Source organism: Leiobunum rupestre, chromosome 6, assembly GCF_980474605.1.
Source record: "Leiobunum rupestre chromosome 6, qqLeiRupe1.1.hap1, whole genome shotgun sequence".
Lineage (NCBI taxonomy): Eukaryota > Metazoa > Arthropoda > Arachnida > Opiliones > Sclerosomatidae > Leiobunum > Leiobunum rupestre.
The window spans coordinates 2,708,999-2,727,742 of record NC_143389.1 but is presented as its reverse complement, the minus strand read 5'-3'; the positions used below and the strand labels follow the sequence as shown (position 1 = coordinate 2,727,742).

The window sequence follows — 18,744 nt, the reverse complement described above, 5'->3', positions numbered from 1 at the left end:
AAACCAATTAACTTTATTTAATTAAGTTTATAATTATATTATTGAAATCTAAAAATAATATGCGTACTGGAACAGCCAAAAAATTTAATTTTTTGAGAAAAATAACATTTATTATCACAGCTTAGGGACAATATAAGGTAGAGCAGTTTTTAAATAGGAACATCACACTTCTGATATTTAACCGAGTCAGACGAAACTATGAGTTCCATTTGAAATTTTAATAAGAAAGGTGATTAAGTTTTCAGAGTATTTTTATTCTCAAAACGTAATTTAATCAGCTGAATAGAGATTTAATCTCTTTCACGATTTAACTAATATGACCGTCTCATTTATTATGTTATTTTAAATGGTTATAACTTGCCAATGAATTGTTGTCCTCATCCACGCACGAGCTGAGCTTAGCTAGTTTTATTTTTCGAGGCACTCCACCCAAAGAATATAAAGCCCCAGGAATGGAAGGTGTAGTTCCGTCTAGTGGAACTTTTGCGCCGTTTCCGGTTACTCTGATTTGCTTTGCCGGAAGTTTCTAGCTCGGCCAAAACACGCGGCCAATAATAATAATAATAATAATCAGCTAGGCTAATACCAAAGGCACCACCTTAGGCCTAAGTCATCAATCGACTTTTGAAGCCATTAATTCATATCAATCTTTCCATTCATGGGGCTTTATATTCTTTGCTCCACCCCAGTAAGCCCCCCAAAACCTTTTTCCCATGCGATAATTTCCGTGGTACCCTTTTCCCCGCAAAAATAACCCTAACTCGCAATCGCCCCAAACCCGCCTGAACCCATTTAAAACCCCTGTATCCAATGGCTGATTTACTCTCATAACGAACAAATAAATATACGCTCGTCCTTGAGTCCCGAATAGTTTTTTACCTAAATTCTGCTATGTGAAAGTATTAAAAATAAAGAAAGGCCAGTAGATACATCGACGAGAAAGTGTATTGGCGGCCTCCAATTAGTTTAAATATTAATTATTTAAACAATTTAAAACCCCAACCAAATTAATAAAAATTTAAAAAAAGGCGACGTTTTCGATAAATTTGTTCCTATGGACCAAATAATTCAACCAAATACCGCCAAATGAAAGCCTATTTATCAGATGATATATATAAAATGGGGAAAGTGGTAAATAACATGATAGATAATGTTATGAAATAGCTTTAATCCCGAGGGGCAGTTCACTCCTCTTTTGAGCGCATAATTAATCGGATTAAATTCGATTAAATGTATTAAATCGAGTTAATCGTGATTAAATTTTTGATCCGATTTAATCACGACTGAAATTTTTAATCCTAATTTAATCATGAAAATATTTTAATATTGATTTAATCAAGATTTAATCGGCTTAATCATGATCTACTATTTTTAAGAGAGGGGTGTGTCTATCCGGTGATTGAGAATTTCATTCTCAATCACCGGATAGACACAAAGAGCTTGGCTCCCGCCGTTCACCCGCGCCTATCCCGTTCCTCCCCCACCCGCGCCCCCATCTCAATCACCAGAATTTCTAATCACCAGAATTTCTAATCACCAGAATTTCTAATCACCAGATTCTCCCGTTCACGGGTTGCTTTCCCCCAACCCCCATTCACTGGATACTTTATCTCTCGTTCACCAGCTCCTTTCCCCTATTGCTTTCACCCCTTCTAATCACCAGTTGCTTTCCCCCATCCCCATTCTCCAAAATTAGTTTTCCTCGCGCAGATATCTGGAGATTAGATTTTTACCCGTTTGCTTATCGCTTCAGAACCCCTTAATTTCTAATCTCTAGGCAATAATAACAAGTTATTTTCAATTTAATTAATTTCCAATTTTATTTTACTTTTAATTACATGATTGCGTAAAACAGGTTCTAATATTAGACCGACATTATAAATAACGCGTTTAAATCGCATTTTATCAATATAAAAAAAATTAACTCGATCTTCGTAAGGAATATGTACAATTTCATTTAATGGGCTGAAACGAACTACCTTCTGCAAGTGCGGATTGTATAAATAATTTTAATAAAAGTTCTACCTCACCACGTCTGACCGGAATAGATATGAAATCGTCATCCTCCAGTGCCGCTGCCCTTGGTGGTGCCGGGATCTCCCATTCTTGCGAAAGGTACTTTTTTTCCGATGGTGAATTATCCCTCGACGGACAGTGTGGAAAGAATCTAGCATGTTCCCATTCTGGTACGTCTCCTGATTCCCATCCTTCTAATACGCCATGGCACTTGTAACATCGTACTTCATCGCCCCGCTGAATATAGTAGAATCCAGCCTTCGCTAGTTGTTCCTTAGTAACGTGGGGGTTTCTCCAGTGACGAAAAGTTTCAAGTCGATACGCTTCGATGTCCATACTGTAAACTGATAGTTTCTATAAGCTATTGTCAACATTCTTAAGCCTAATTGGTTAAGCCTAAATTTCAATAAATGTTTTTTCTATTTATTTTGGTTAGACTCTAAGACTATTTGACTAGAATCTAAGTCTATTTACTTCAATTTAAACAAGGCCTAATTTCCCTCTACAGTATATAATAAAGTCACTTACTTTTACGGAAATCCTTAAGCCTTTGCCTGTAAATAGAGTCGAGAAGGCGGGGTACGGAGCGCGAAAATCTACGTGTCTCTTCTCGATGAGGTCCGGGAACTAAAAGAACGCTGAGTCGTATATCTAGAGATCAAATAACACTCGAAACTTCAAGTAAATCCTGATTTCTCATTGGTTGAAACCAATTGATGTCACGGGAGAATGTAAAATGTAACCAAAAATAGAGGTTACTGCTCATCGGTTAGCGATAAAAAATTCGTCACGTGTTAAATTAGGCAGATTAGAATAGCTGAAAATACATTGCGCTTACTTCCCCCTAATTTACTTCTGATACAACTTTGATAAAAATTAATCCTGTTTCGGGGGGAACCCCCAGGAGGAAATCTTAGAGACTATTAACTCGGTAGAATACACTATTTTAGCAATTGCAATTGCATATAATCCTTGTTATTGTAATGTTTGATATATACTGAAATGATTATTGTTGGATAGGAAAATAAAAGAATCGTGATAAAAGTTAATTTTTTTATTCCATATTAATGGGTATGGATAGTAGAATACTACTACTATGGACGGAGCTCCTATCATCCCAGTATAATTGATATTCTACAAATTGTAGGAACATCCGATTTCCTGCTACGTCCTCTCTCTCCTCAATCCTAACAGAACAATACATAAAATTTTAACTTTAGTACAGCATATATAATTCGTGAAATTTAATTTATTACCTTATTCTAAGCTCATATTTTATAGTATCGTCATTTCGACTCGTCCATAAAACTCTATTTATAATCTCTTCAATTCTACATGAAGAAAATTAAAATCTTTAATTTTTTTTGTCCCAAAAGTTATTTAAATGTTAAAATAATATTTACCGCATTTTGATTTCTTTTTGCATCGGTCCAGATCAGAATAATTTGTTCTAATTGATTTACTCCCTTTTTATACCATTTTCCATCCCCACCATTTCCTAGCCCCTATATCCTATCTCCTTCTTTTCCGTGATGAAATCTAAGTTAGTGATTGAGTGTGGAATCTATTCAGTGTGGGTAAAGTCTGTAAATTTTTCCATTGGTTAAATAGTGTTCGTAGATAATTAATTTCGTGAGACTGGGAATTTCCACCATCTTCCTCTTAGCGTACGTCACGAGAAGATGGTTTAGGTTCGTGCAAAGTCTAACAAATTTACAGATAAGAGTCCGCATTGTAGTACGTTCTTGCATTGGACTGGTTGACTTAACGAAATTCTGGAAAAAAAAGGGTAAGCGATTTTCAATAAAGAGTCTTTTTTTTGTTACGTTTTTTAAAGTATTTATTAAGAGTGAAAAAAGTTACATAGGAAAAATTGTTTACAATTGTTTTTCTCGCGTACATGAGTTTATATTATTAAATAAAATGGCAGAGTCAAATTTCAATCTTTTTTATCATTACAAGACCCAAAGCTAACTAAATCCCTGTTAAATTATCTAAGGCAATGTTTTTTTTCACCAATCTTATTTTGCGTGTACTAAAGATATTTTGTTAATGACGGGTAGAAAACATATTTCAATGGTTCAAGACGGTAACAGATTTCAATGACTTTTAGAAAGTACTTTAAATAGAACGTACAGGAATAATGCAATAATATATTTCTACCAATGTTTTGTTTTCATGCTAGATTGCGTAAACCACCCACGTTGTCCTAACTAGTTTACCAATACTTTCTGATTCTATTTTAATTTTTTTGTTTTTGGATGGTTTATTTTATTCGAAAGTAAAAGGTTTGGCGCCCATAGAAGCGCTCGCATGTTTTCGAGAGAGGACGGGTCATATCTCTAAAAGATACCAGATAGCGTGGGAATATATTGTTTTATCCTCTGGAACCGGATTTTTTCCAGTCAGTCACCATACCTCTCTCTCTAGCTAATGGATTCGCTAAATTCGATGTGATGATTTTTCTAGCATGATTTGCGAAAGATAAAAATATCTTGCTGTCGTTTTTTTCCCAATTTTTGGAAAACTTTTGGTAGTACGTTTTTGTACTCTGTCCTTTAGTTCTATGCAAAATATACATTACGCAATATTCGCCGCAAACGTTACTAGTTAGTCCTTGCAATCGTCTTTTGCTAAATGTCCACGTCTTACACATTGAATTTAAATATTTTCTGATTGTGGGTAAAAATGGGGGAAGCCCCATTGAATCAAAATAGAATCCCCGTTTTCGGCCATCGACGTAGACGCAAATCCAATGAGAACCTGTTTCTCCCCTTTTATCAAAATTAATGATAAGCGATTGCGGATATTTCACCATGGGTTTTAAATTATCTGAAGAAAACACGCCTAAAAAGTTCGGTGTTTTATACAGTGCCTGAGATAAGTCCACGTTTGTCGTAGTCATTTTAATAGTCTCGAATAATGTTCCTATTTTTATCTATCTGTAAACAAGATTGAAATTCAGCGTACACGATAACGACCGTAGAATCTTTTAAAGGGGTACCAAATCCTAAATCTAAACGTAGTTGCCCTCTCTTTACGGGGTTCCAAAACGTGACGTCACTGGCCGAATTGTCGGGGGTTAAATCAAAAGCATATAGGGCAAAGCCTAGAGGAAAGTGAGCCAACGCAATGTGGTTTCCCTCGTCTTGGTAGAGTATCCCAGATCCCGAGAATAGCGAATGATAGGCCAGCGTAAATTGTTTACTATTAAAATTAGGGGTCAACGCTTTCGAAGGGATTTGTTCGTTATCAACGTATAGAGCCAGATAATTTAGGTCGAAATTTTCAAAATTATAAGGATTAGACTTAACGGAGCCCTTATACGCTTTGTTGGTGGCTAAACCAATAATGACTCTGTTGGGCATCGGACCTAAGAATATATTGTCAAAACTATCGTTCTGAATAGAACTAGCTAATGTTTTAACTTTAATTTCAGTACGAGTAAAGGGATATTTGGCATTGCTACGTAATAATCCTTGCTGATGGGCTAATAAAATTTTAGGCATAATTTTAACTTTACGTACAATTAGAGCAGCGTCTATAAATTCGACTTTATACGCGTCGACAGTGTCGCTAAAAAGGGTAAAATTATCGCTATTTCTAGTGAGTGAAACCTTAAGTTGTACGCCATTAATTAAATATTTGTTGAAATTAAAAATGTCACAAAAAATGTTCCCGTAAAGTTCAATTTCTTTTGATTCAGCAGCTAGAACCTGACGTTTTATGAATCCTGCGTTTGTTATCAGATCCATACTTCCAGCCGTGTCATCGTACCATCCAGATGTCGCAAGGTGAGTGTTTTTTGCATCGTACCCAAAGTTGAGCAAGGTTTCGATATAGGCCCTATAGGGGTAATTTGAGGCCGATGGTGAAACCGTCGTATCATTGAGTTTCACTTCGCATTGTTTGAATAGCGAATGCAGAGAATTGTTCACGAGCGAAACGTTAGACCCGGCATCCAAGTTGTCACCGTTGGTTTTGACGATTTTTACTTTACAATATATCATTGTCATTGCCAAATCTGTGTAAGAGTCTCCCGTACCCGGTACCACGAATTCGATGATAGAACTGCTGTCGATAGATGAAATTGGCTTACACCATACCGTTTGACCCTTTTCAACGCTGAGTTGAGTTGGTAGTTCGTTGAAAATATTTAATTCGCTTTTAAGTACTTCCATTTTTTTTTAGAGAGCAAAAATATCGCGAACCGTACGCGTGAACTTGCGGCGTTTAACTGAACTCTTTTTCTTCTTCAATGCTTTCTTAGTAGTTTTTCTTCTCTTGCGACGACCCGAACCTTCTTGCGCTGCCATTTCGTCCACAGTTTCTGTCATTCGTTTATTGGCCGACGTTTTTAAGTCCTGACCTTGCAAGACGTCTCCGAGTACTTTCTTTCCTGTAGAAAGGGCCCTTTTTCCCACGTATTTGGCAGACTGTTTTAGGAATGGGAATACAAACCTAGCTAGCCCAGAAAAAAAGCTACCAATTCCGTGTCCTTTTTGTCCCGCAAACCCAGAGAAATAAGGTAAATCTACTCCGCCCCCCGCCTGATTTAAATAATATTGCATGTAGGGACAATTTCTATCGACGTACTGATAAGCCATTCTTTTTTTTTTACTGAGCTCGTCGTAAATGTACTTTACACGTGACTGAACCAAACTGAAATGGCACGAATTCACCTAAACTAGTTCTTATATTAATGTCGATACAGTCAAAATAATTTCTACTCAGTTTAAGGTAATGCGGAGAATCGAAAGTTTTTGAAACGGTTGATCCATTGGGGGCGTTTTGGTCTACAACAATTGTTCGCAAAAGGGGGGCTAATGTATCCCCAACCATTTCATTTCCTACCAAATCGGAATACACGAACATAAGATCGGGGATGAATAAGTTTAATTGCATAGGGGAATCTGATCTGAATGCTACCTTAGGTGTAATATCAGTAACATTATCTCTAAATCCTAAAATTTTCCTCAACTTTGGCGTTAACTCGAGTTGATAATAATGTTTACTATAGGAAGTGTATTGTACGTGTCCACTTTCTAAACTATATTCAAATTTTCCTAATGAATCATTATCGAACTCTGAATTAGCGCTTTCCTTTAAATCAAGGTTCAAACTTTTAATACTTTCATTAAGTACGGCCAAAAGTTCATGAGGATTTTTGTAGTAGATCTGAGGTATCTCGCGGAAGTCGTAGGTATATTTGTAATCTACTATGTGGGCTGGAGGTTTCGATAGTAATTCCTTAATTTCTATTCCACATCCCATTGGCTCGCTTACGTTATAAAAAGATAAAGGATAAATAATTTCTACCAGAGCAATTTCCCAATCTCCGCGTAAACTAATGGGTTTGGCCAACGTTGTAGAATACGAGGCTAGAGTATTTTCTGAATTATTCTTATTCTTATCTCTAGTATTACTAGGAAGAGTTATGTAAATCCCAGACGTCATCTTGATTAACCCAACTATTAAACGATGGAGGATATCCTAGCCAACTAACGTACAATTGTTTTACTCCGTTTTTAGTTCTCTGACGTAAAATCTTGTTTAACTTGAACGAACGAGGCGCACTGACCTTTTGAAGCTCTCTCGAATAGAACGTCCCCTTTATATCGATTTCTGATAGGTCTTTTATTTTATAAACGGGAGGATGTCTTTTAACTATAGCTACGACTTTAAATATTTCTTCGGTATAATTAGCTTCGAAACCCTTTTGAAATATCATTTTAGTTGTATTTATTCTAACCAAATCCCCTACTTGGAATTGCGGTTTCATTTTCAGTTTCTCGGCATAATATTTAGAGTAGATATTATTGTACACACGTAATACGTTATTTTCCGAAACGTCATTAGGGGCCATTTTAATTGAGCTATGATAAGAGGAATTGTACGCTTCGACCAAGTCCTGTAAGACTTCCAAATATCTATTTGTGGAGTGATGGGTAAAATATCTATACATTTTTGTTTTTAACGTTCTATTAAACCTTTCTACGATAGAGGCTTTTATTTCGTCATTTTCGGTACTAAAAAATTTAACTTTATTCTTTTTGAAATATCCTTGTACTTCTTTATTCCTAAATTCCGTGCCCTTGTCCGATTGAAATTTATCTGGAATTCCGTCTTTAAAAACAATTTTTATATTTTTCAAAACCTCTTTCCCCGATTTAGTTTTAAGAGGTAACCCCCACGCTTTTCTACTAAAACAGTCTATAATTGTTAAAATGTATTTGTATCCGTCATTATCTGCCTCTAACGAGCGCATATCGTTAATATCAGCCTGGTATTGTTCCCTTATATTACTAATTACTATTTTATTTCGTTGAAACTTTTTATATTTCGGCCTATGCATCGTAAAAGCGTCGATTCCTCTTAACCATTTTTCTACAGTTTCCCTACTTAAGCCGTGAGACTTTACGGACTGGAATAACCTTTCAGCGCCTCCGAAAGAAGCCGGATGCTTCGGGTTAAAATATATTTTTTCTAAAATAGCTTCGCCCATACTTTAGACTTTTGCGCGCGACTCCTTGTTTGTTTATAAGAGTGAAGAGAAGAGTCGGACGAGGAGGAGTGATCTCGGTCAAGGCTACGAGTGGGGCGGGGCTTATCTGTCCTGCGCGCACGCCCACTTTGAGGAACCGGATACTCGCGCTTAACGGGAGAACGTCGTTGTCGGGTTCTCGGAGCTAGCGGGGAGGGAAAGCCTTGGATAGCCGGTGAAGAGTTAAATTGGGTTAAATTGGAAATAAACGCGAAATATCCAATAGGTTTTGGGTGGGTTTTAGGATTTAAATACGCTTTGGTAATTTCGCTAATATTGGAACCTTTAATAGGTCGACCGTTTATTACGAGCTCCCCGTTTTCATCCCACCGTATTCTTTCGGGTACAGTTTCCAACTGATCCACCATGCTTTGCGCTTTTTGGTAATATATCAAAGGCAAATCGTCTATCCAGTCCCTACTTAGCGAGTCGAATGCGGGGGCAATTTCGATTTCTTTAGGAGCCGAGGCTTGCTTACGTAGATTTCCGTGTGTCATTAAAGCTTGTTCGTATAAAATCCATTTCGAGGCGTCGTCTAAATCTTTCATATTTAATATTTGGTCCATCTTAACGTCTAATTCAGAGACTGTCAGAGCGAGGGGGTGCGGGAACGGGTCTGGCTTTAAAACGCCGCTAGGGACGAGAATCATTTTTCTGGCGTGTTTCATTGTTTACTACCGAATATAGAACCAAGAAGGGTTGAAACGACGGGTAGAAGAAACGAGAAAAATCCGCCCCCAGACTGAACTAACAATTTCTTTTTACTTTTCCAAGCTACCCGCTTACTAGCTAGTTTTCGAAGGGTATTTTTATGACGAGATAACCTGGTTTTTTGGGTATTTGATAGTTTTACGTTACCAATTAAAGTGTTATGAATACATTCACTGATAGCGTCTATGAGGGATTTGTCGGCTTTAGCTAAAATGGCTTTTCTTTGAACGGGTTTGCAACGACCGAGATATCGGAGAGCGTCTCTCTCGATACGTACTCTACGAGACATGATTCATAACTGATTGAAGTTACGAAATGTAAGTTCTATTTATTTATTTATTTAGGGAGATAACCGTAGCACGTTTCTCCCGGTAAAATATTAGTCAAGACTCTTTGATCTTCGGGACAAGTTTGAGTTAAATTGAATACTAGGTAACCGTGAGGTCTTGAAGTCGCGTCTTCGTAAGCGTCAACTACAAAACGCCACTTATCAGGGAACATTTGTCTAGCGAGATAAGCCACTTGCTGACGGTCTCGGGGACTTTTCAATAAAATTATGTAATGCGAATTCAGGGATATGGATCTGCTATCTTTTGATTGATGGAATAAGTTCTGTGTAATAAAAATAACGCTTAGAGAACGGTGATGGGTGCCTTTCACGAATAAATCACCAATTTGACCTTTACTCTCGCTCATCTGGTCGTCGATAACTAATAATATAGGATCTTTTCCGTCATAATCAGATAAAACAGGCAATCCTTCTTTAAAAACTACCCTGTGCTTCATTTTATCGTATAGAGCTTGCCATTCTCCGTAATACCAATGTATTTCTTTGAAACCCGGAACAAACATTTCCTCTTCGTGATTAATTATAGATTCAATTAAATAGCTTTTGCCACTCTGACTCGGGCCTGCCGTTACGGAATTAAACGGATGAATAAATTGCATGGTTATCTCCCTTCGAGTACTAGCGTACAAATGAAAATGTAAATTAAAATTCGGTTAAATTTATGGGACTCTTCAGCGGAGGAAAAATATAATAGAATAACCTATTGCCTCCCTTACCCCCGTATAGGTTTGATATTCACATTAGAGTCGCAAGACTATATTTACTTTAGAGTCGTAAGACTGAAACCTATATTCACTTTAGAGTGGTGAGACTAATTTTAAACGAGAATTAGCGATTGGAGGGCTCTACGTCCCCGTCCTCAGGAGCAATTAGATTCGCTTTATAGCCGTAGGGTACCGTAGTGAAGTCGTCCAGTAACCGTACCTTGTCTACGACGGGTCTATAGATTTTAGTACGGTCGACGGAAACGACCGTATGATCAGGTAGACGCAAAATCTGCCTCGGCTGGGGTACGGTTACTGGCTCGTTCGTTTCTCCGTCGACACCTATTAATCTTTTAAGCGTGTCCATATTAACCAAATCTTTAATGCCTTGATTTATACGGAACCCTTTGACTTTCATTTCGTAGGAGACTTTACCGGTCGTAGGGTTCAGTACTTTAAAGGCGTAATTTTTTGCGCCACCTGTTGCCAATTCTTGGATGTACGAGCCTTTTCCGTACTTTGCCAACTCATCGGTCATGTCTCCGAGATAGTTGCCCGTATCAATCTCTATTCCATCTCGTTCTTTTAGATAAATGCAACTATCCGTATCATAATAATACGTAAGCTGGCCTAATCTCCTTAAATAAGAGTATAACTTGATCCTAGCCATTGCGGTCGTATAGGCTGCAATTACTACGTTCGTGTTTGGGTAAACAAGATCAATATCTTTCAAAAACGCCCACTTGATCACGCAATGCGTTTGACTTAAGGGAATAACCGATTTAACTTCTATGTCGGGGTCTAAGAATAAATCGAAAAACTTTTTGGGATCGCTAATAATAGCCGATTGGTCTTTGCGAGGGTTTAAACCAAAACGACCCCAAAAAGAGTTAAGACAAAGCTTCGCGATGGTACGAAGTCCAGGGTTCTTTTTAATATTGGTAGGATCAAGTTTTACTCCTTCCTTTTCGTAATATTCGTCAACGTATTTCTTAATCTCTTCATCGGTCTCTATTCCCGCGGGTAAGCCGCTGGATTCCTGTTTGAGTTTAAGAAACGCGTTGACGTACTCGGAGAAAAGACCGCCCTCTTTCGATATCGGGTCGTATTTTACTACCTCGTATTCCCAAATTTCGTGAATAGAAATGACCTTGTAACCCATTTCGATTGCCAACTGTACCTCATCTGCTACCCAAGTACCAGTTATTTGTCGTTCTGAGTCTTCGTGGGGACAATCCTGCTGGTTTCGAGACTCACTACATTTTTGGCAGTTGGCAAACACTAGTTTCGATCCTATTCTTTGGGGTAAAACGGGATGGTAGAGAGATTGAGGCGGTAACATTGTGGCTTTTATTAATCCGTTTACGGTAGAAATGTCCGGGAAAGGAGCTTTTACATGTATTTTAGGGTGTCCCACTGGTAACTTGCAATACTTGTTACACCACGGATAGAGTGAACAAATATCAATGTATTTAATTTCCTCCCCCTCTTTACACTTGTGATGTAATTTCAAGGCTGACGTACGTCCTCCGAAAAAGGCTTCGCGGGGGCGGATTGGTTCTTTAATTTTAAATTTTAAATTTTCGGTAGAAAGATATGCGTCGATGACGGAGTTAGTACTCCGCTCAGCTTTGAAGGTACATTCCCATTTTTCATGGACAGTGTATCCCAATTGTTTCAAGCGGTTAGTGGTAGCAATGGTTGACGCGTATCGCGAATTATGGGTCTGAGTGTGGTCGCCGTATAACGCTAAGTTTCTATTGATAGGAAAACACGTTTTACACCCGTGATAATAACAACCGTGATATTGAAAGACTTCGTTATCGAGAAGTCCGTCCACGTTAATGTTAAGAATTCTAGGTTCAAATCCATTAAAAGCAGACTGAATTTCCTTCCCTCGTAAGTGAGACATCCATTCAAGCCATTCGATCGCTCCAAAACTCTGGTTGCAGTTCATACGATAGCCGAAAGGGGGCACTACACCAATCGTATCGGGCTGTAAAAAGTGTTTCCTAAAGATAAAACTGCATACTCCCGCAATCGTTATCGCAGTTAAGAACGGGTCTATTTCGAATTTTTCCATGAAAATAGAACGATATGATAAACAGCCTTGCAAAAGAATGTTTACGTCCTGGCGACAGTACCGGATTAAATCTCTTTTATAATCAAAATAATTAAAGTTGGGGTCCGAATTTCCGCAAGCTTCGGATCGGGAATCGTTATACCACTGGATAAATTCATCGTAGGCCTTACCGCTTAAACGATTAGGGTCGTACGCCTCCATCGGAGGCATGTCATTATGTAGTACGTAATTGGTTTCGTTCGAACGGGCTGGATCAAATTCATGGTCTACGGTATTAAACAGTAAATGCGGGAAATATCCCTTATTTAAATTATTATCTAAACCAAATGTGGAAACGAATTGAGAAAGGGCAAAGGGCATAAAATTTAAGGAATCTAAGAATTTTAATTTTTTATACTGTACATACATGAATTTGGTCCCGTCTGTCAAGACTTTAGGGGTCCACTTTAAATCGATCATTTTACGTACTATAAATTGCGCGTCGTAACCTTTAGCGTTATGGGCAATACATATTATCTTATCAGCCACTCTGTTAAGCGTACGAAGATACTCTAGAAAGTCGCCGACGGGGTCTTTTGAGAGAAATATTTTCTCCCGAGGACCACTACCGCATTTAGCGCATGCGTACTGACTATCTTTTTCTTCGAAACAGAATTTACACGCTTTTTGCGAAACGCATAAAATTGGTTCGTGAATCAAAGCATTGGCGTCAGTACGATTTGTTTGTTTACATTCCAAGTCATAAAAAACAAAGACTTCCGTTTTTGGAGTACTTCTCTTGGTCAGTGGTGATTCTTCATTGTCGGAGTCGTGGACCCGTTTATTATTGCTATTTATTCGAGAACGAGTAGTTTTATCGGCAGAATCTTTACGGACGGTCTTTAAAGGTTGCATGTAACATAGATGCCCTGCGGGGTTAAACTCACTACACGAAAGACAATAGGTCTCTCCACAAACGTGTACTGCCTTACGCTTAAACATACTGATAAATTTTCCGCAAAGATTACAAACGTAAATTTTATTACATAAGGGCTCGGGTCCTGATAAATGGTAATCGTAACAATTTTGATTAGGGAAAACTCTTAAACATGTTTGGCAAGTTATTTTATCTACCTCCTTCCTGCAATCTTGTTTTCTACAACAAGCGTGACAGAAAAGAATGCATTTATGCTCACTGAGATGATTAAAACCTACTAAACATTTTTCGCAAAAGTAATTAAACGCGAAAAGGGGTTTAGGGTTAGTAATTACGTTGAAATGTGTGTCAATATTTAGAAGATAAAGACGTTTGTGGAGAGGCCCTTCTAGTTCCCTCTCTTCTTTGACGTCGCCGAAAATAACTAAGGGTACGGGATCGCGTAATCGAAAAACGATAATACTGTATTCGGGCAAGATTTCTTGGAACCGAGTTAAAGCGTCCGGACCCGCGCATTCTTCGTCTGTTAATGCAGAATAAGCCAAAAGGGTCCTAGCTTCGCGGGTCTGTAATAGCATTTCAATATTTTTTCCTCTACACTGTCTTATAGTAGTATATTTTATTTAAGTTCTCCATCATTTTTATTTTCCATGTATTCTCTATGAGCTATGGCTACTACAAGAGCGCGTGCTAAACAAATTTTATCCTGGTTATTTATCGTTATCGTGCAATGTTTATAAAAAGAAAACTCTTTTTCAAGGGAAATCCCTAACCCAACTGATCTAATTCCTCCTTGCGGTAATCTGACTCGATTAAACGTAACCGTAACTATTCCTTCAAAAAAACTACCATCGTTCTCGGATCTATAGCTTTTTTCATCGATATACGTCATCAACCATTGCAAGTCTAATTGGTCCCGACGCCGGAAACTGACGTTAATTTGAAAACCGGGGTTAGTGACGTTCACGAATGAAACCGAAACCATATCTGAAGGCAAACAGTCCTCTAATAGGGTTTCCATCAATATATAAATACCATTTTCTATATTATTTTCTAACCGGACATTTAAAGTCCGTCCCATTAGTCCAAAATTTGGGAAATTTTGGATATTATTATTCAATATTTTAACAGAACCTGGTAAATTAGGAAAGGACGGAGGCGTTATTGGAACGTCAACCAACCCACCTCCAACTTGAGGAGGAGGAGGAGACGAAGTGGGGGCAGCCAAATTTGCGTTCTCGGGGTTCGCGTTTTTCTCAGCAGTCTGAGACGATGGAGGTGAATACTGCGGAGCTCGTGAGGGGCCTGCGACCGCTATAGGGTCATTATTACGCTGAGGGGAAATATTATGAGGTGGCCTACTACTACTACTACTACTAGCCGTACGAGCAGCTAACAACGCTTTAGCTTCCTCGAACATTTCGGCTGCCCTTGCGGCTGCGGCTGCAAGTTCCTCCGCGTCCCGTCGGGCAACTTGTACGTTCTCAGCTAAGCGCTGAATGCTGTCCGTACTGAGGGACGACATGATAAAATTATCTTCCAAAGATAAAGAGTGGCATGTGTCATCTGATTCTAGAAAGGGTGAGGGAGCATCCATAGGCGTATACGAGGGCGAAAAACGTACTTCGTCAGGTGGAATAGAACTAGGTCTTAAAAGGGGTGAAGGTAAATTATCGATAGGGGGCGAACAGATTTGATGGGTTAGTTGATATTCTCTAAGATAATCTCGTACCATTGTCATTTCTTTTAAACGTTCCAATTGCGAATCAGTTACTGTAGTTAAGGAAAGGGTAGGGTCTTGGGTATCAGTTAAATCTATTATTTCCATTTCTGGAGAATCGGGTGAAGTTACTATGGGTACTTCCGGGAGCTCGTTATCAGTTATATCAATCAATTCAGGGGAGTCGATTATAATCATTTCCGGGGTATCAACTAAATTAATTTCTGGGTATTGTACACCTTTCATTTTAATGCCGATTTACTTAAACCTTATTCAAAAAATTACGATAAAAAAAAATCAAAATAAACTTACGTAGAGAGAGAGAGCGCGCTTCAAAAATCCTGGTACTAGACGCACAAAGAACAACAATAGAGTGACGTTCCCCCGGTTCAGGCGCCCCCCTTATATAGGGCCTAGGGGAAGATAGTAAGCTTATCTCTTATTCCCAAAGAACTTGTTCAGTTCTCGAGAATATATTAGGGTTATGCTAAAATTTATACTTATTTACGCAAAATATTCCATTTAACTTCATTTCCGATATGGACACTGAAGTACAAACATCTGCCATAATCACCGTCCTGAAACAACCTTCTAAAATTATAGCCGTAGTGATTATTTTAATTACAATTTTCTTATTTGAGTTCATTTTGTGGTATTTTGAAAACGTTTCTACCGTAAAATTGTAACTTTTTTCACTGTAGCTCACAAAATGGTATTAAAAGTATACTAATTTTATGTTAATTTCTATTAATTGTATTGTTTTCTAGGATATGATTGCATCACAAGCTCTCGAAAGGAAACTACAATGGGTTTTTTTTCTTCTTCCAAGTGGATTAATATGTGACGTCAATGGGAATAATTAGAGGCAGTTTCGAGCACGGGACGGTTTAATTTCGAGTGTCTAGAACTGTTATCTCAGAGAGAGAGAGAGCCGATAGAATTTGAGGGTTATTTGAAGTTTAGATCACGTGATGAATTAATCTCAACAAGATAGGAACTGATTAATCTCCCATGCGTCATTTCTCTCTGAGACGCTGAACTGAAAAGAAGTGCATCCGCTTTGCTCTCGTCATCTACCGTAAACATGGAAAAACGATCTATTGGTAAGCATTATTTTATTAATACTATTACTATTTCAATGGACAAAGGCTTAACATTTTCATTTTCTATAGCCGAGACGCATACCGTATCCAAACGCAGGGGCCAAGAAAGACGTATCAACATAAAAATCACGTTAGGAGGATCAGTCTACATTTCTTTTGGTTTCGACGGATCAAAATTACAAGTTCTCTTCTTCAAAAAATCGAACGAAAATATTCTGTTCCTGACCTCCGAAGCTTTCACCAATCTACTCTCTCTTTGGGGAGAGCTTTTCGCCGCTACGCAAACCGGAGCATCGTCTCTAACCCACAACATCATCGACTATCACGACAACAACGTATCCGTCGTCGCCACTACCAACAACATCAAATTGAACTCTGCCTACGGTCATGTTCTGGATCTGGGAGCTCGCGAAATCGGTGAGTTCCAAAAAAAAATTGATTTTATTCGGTTTCAAATAAATCTTTTAAACGAACATAAAAATGTTATCGAATGCATGTACTTAGCTATTGTTAAAAACCTTAAAAAAATTCACGAATTATTATATGGAAAACCTTTCGAGGGTTTATTTTTGTACCCAGATCAATTTAATTCGTACCATCAAGTAAAATCTTATTTTGGCTGTTTTAAATCACCCTCGGAAGTACTACAAGATTTTACTAATTTACTCGTAGATAACCAATTAACCTGTAAACTTAGCTACTTTAATTTGTTTTCATTGTGTAATGCACAAGATAACCATCTAATGGAATATCTGATAGTACCTACTAACATGTAAAACAAAGTTCTAAAATAAAAAATTAAATGTAAATAACTTGTTTTTATTACCTAGAGACTAGAAAATTAAGGGGTTCTGAAGCGATAAGCAAACGGGTAAAAAATCTAATCTCCAGATATCTGCGCGAGGAAAACTAATTTTGGAGAATGGGGATGGGGGAAAGCAACTGGTGATTAGAAGGGGTGAAAGCAATGGGGGAAAGGAGCTGGTGAACGAGAGATAAAGTATCCAGTGAATGGGGGTTGGGGGGAAAGCAACCCGTGAACGGGAGAATCTGGTGATTAGAAATTCTGGTGATTAGAAATTCTGGTGATTGAGATGGGGGCGCGGGTGGGGGAGGAACGGGATAGGCGCGGGTGAACGGCGGGAGCCAAGCTCTTTGTGTCTATCCGGTGATTGAGAATGAAATTCTCAATCACCGGATAGACACCCCCCTCTCTTTTTTATCACGATTTAATCCCTTAATCATGATTAAAATACGTAATACTATCCCTCCATCTAACGTAAGATAAAACATTATAAATATTGGAAATTGTAATGTAGCAATGGAGAAAATGCGTATAAGGTTTGGACAGAGACATGTACTTTATTTGGGGCCAAAACTTTATAACAAAACTGATAAAGGTATTAAAAATTGTTAAACTTTAGCTTTATTTGTGAAGCTAATAACCACATGGTTAATTTATTTAGGAATTCATGATTTAAGACGATACTCCTTTGTTAATTTCGCTTCTATAAAAATTGTACCTTTAACCAATATATTTGTATAATCATTTTGATGTGATAATTAATATTCGCGGTCACGCACGAGAATTTTTTCTCATGTGACCAAAATGGGAAGATACACTACTGATAGGTTTGTTACATAGGGTATCAATAAATTAAAAAAAAACTAGTTAATCATGATCAGTTTTTAATCATATATTTTTCTGCTTCGCCATCTACTCTTACATCGATAATATTAAACCAATTAACTTTATTTAATTAAGTTTATAATTATATTATTGAAATCTAAAAATAATATGCGTACTGGAACAGCCAAAAAATTTAATTTTTTGAGAAAAATAACATTTATTATCACAGCTTAGGGACAATATAAGGTAGAGCAGTTTTTAAATAGGAACATCACACTTCTGATATTTAACCGAGTCAGACGAAACTATGAGTTCCATTTGAAATTTTAATAAGAAAGGTGATTAAGTTTTCAGAGTATTTTTATTCTCAAAACGTAATTTAATCAGCTGAATAGAGATTTAATCTCTTTCACGATTTAACTAATATGACCGTCTCATTTATTATGTTATTTTAAATGGTTATAACTTGCCAATGAATTGTTGTCCTCATCCACGCACGAGCTGAGCTTAGCTAGTTTTATTTTTCGAGGCACTCCACCCAAAGAATATAAAGCCCCAGGAATGGAAGGTGTAGTTCCGTCTAGTGGAACTTTTGCGCCGTTTCCGGTTACTCTGATTTGCTTTGCCGGAAGTTTCTAGCTCGGCCAAAACACGCGGCCAATAATAATAATAATAATAATCAGCTAGGCTAATACCAAAGGCACCACCTTAGGCCTAAGTCATCAATCGACTTTTGAAGCCATTAATTCATATCAATCTTTCCATTCATGGGGCTTTATATTCTTTGCTCCACCCCAGTAAGCCCCCCAAAACCTTTTTCCCATGCGATAATTTCCGTGGTACCCTTTTCCCCGCAAAAATAACCCTAACTCGCAATCGCCCCAAACCCGCCTGAACCCATTTAAAACCCCTGTATCCAATGGCTGATTTACTCTCATAACGAACAAATAAATATACGCTCGTCCTTG

The 18,744-nt window shown here is 37.8% G+C and overlaps 1 protein-coding gene across 1 annotated transcript; it reads left to right on the top strand.

Moving 5' to 3' along the window:
• Window positions 1–5,758: 5,758 nt before the first annotated feature.
• On the top strand, window positions 5,759–17,692 carry LOC149937904 (uncharacterized). The gene is made up of 5 exons (XM_090179009.1): window positions 5,759–5,810; window positions 15,811–16,146; window positions 16,216–16,833; window positions 17,466–17,546; window positions 17,613–17,692. Exons 2-5 carry the CDS (start codon window positions 16,128–16,130, stop codon window positions 17,690–17,692), a joined length of 798 nt encoding a protein of 265 aa, XP_090035135.1. The 5' UTR covers window positions 5,759–5,810; window positions 15,811–16,127.
• The last annotated feature ends 1,052 nt before the right edge of the window (window positions 17,693–18,744 follow it).

Bases quoted from the DNA above. Each gene is read 5' to 3' on its own strand.
- LOC149937904 (XM_090179009.1), top strand. The intron at 16,834-17,465 runs GTAAACTTAGCT...ATTGTAATGTAG, and splicing joins CGTAGATAACCAATTAACCT to CAATGGAGAAAATGCGTATA. The intron at 17,547-17,612 runs GTATTAAAAATT...TAATTTATTTAG, and splicing joins TTATAACAAAACTGATAAAG to GAATTCATGATTTAAGACGA.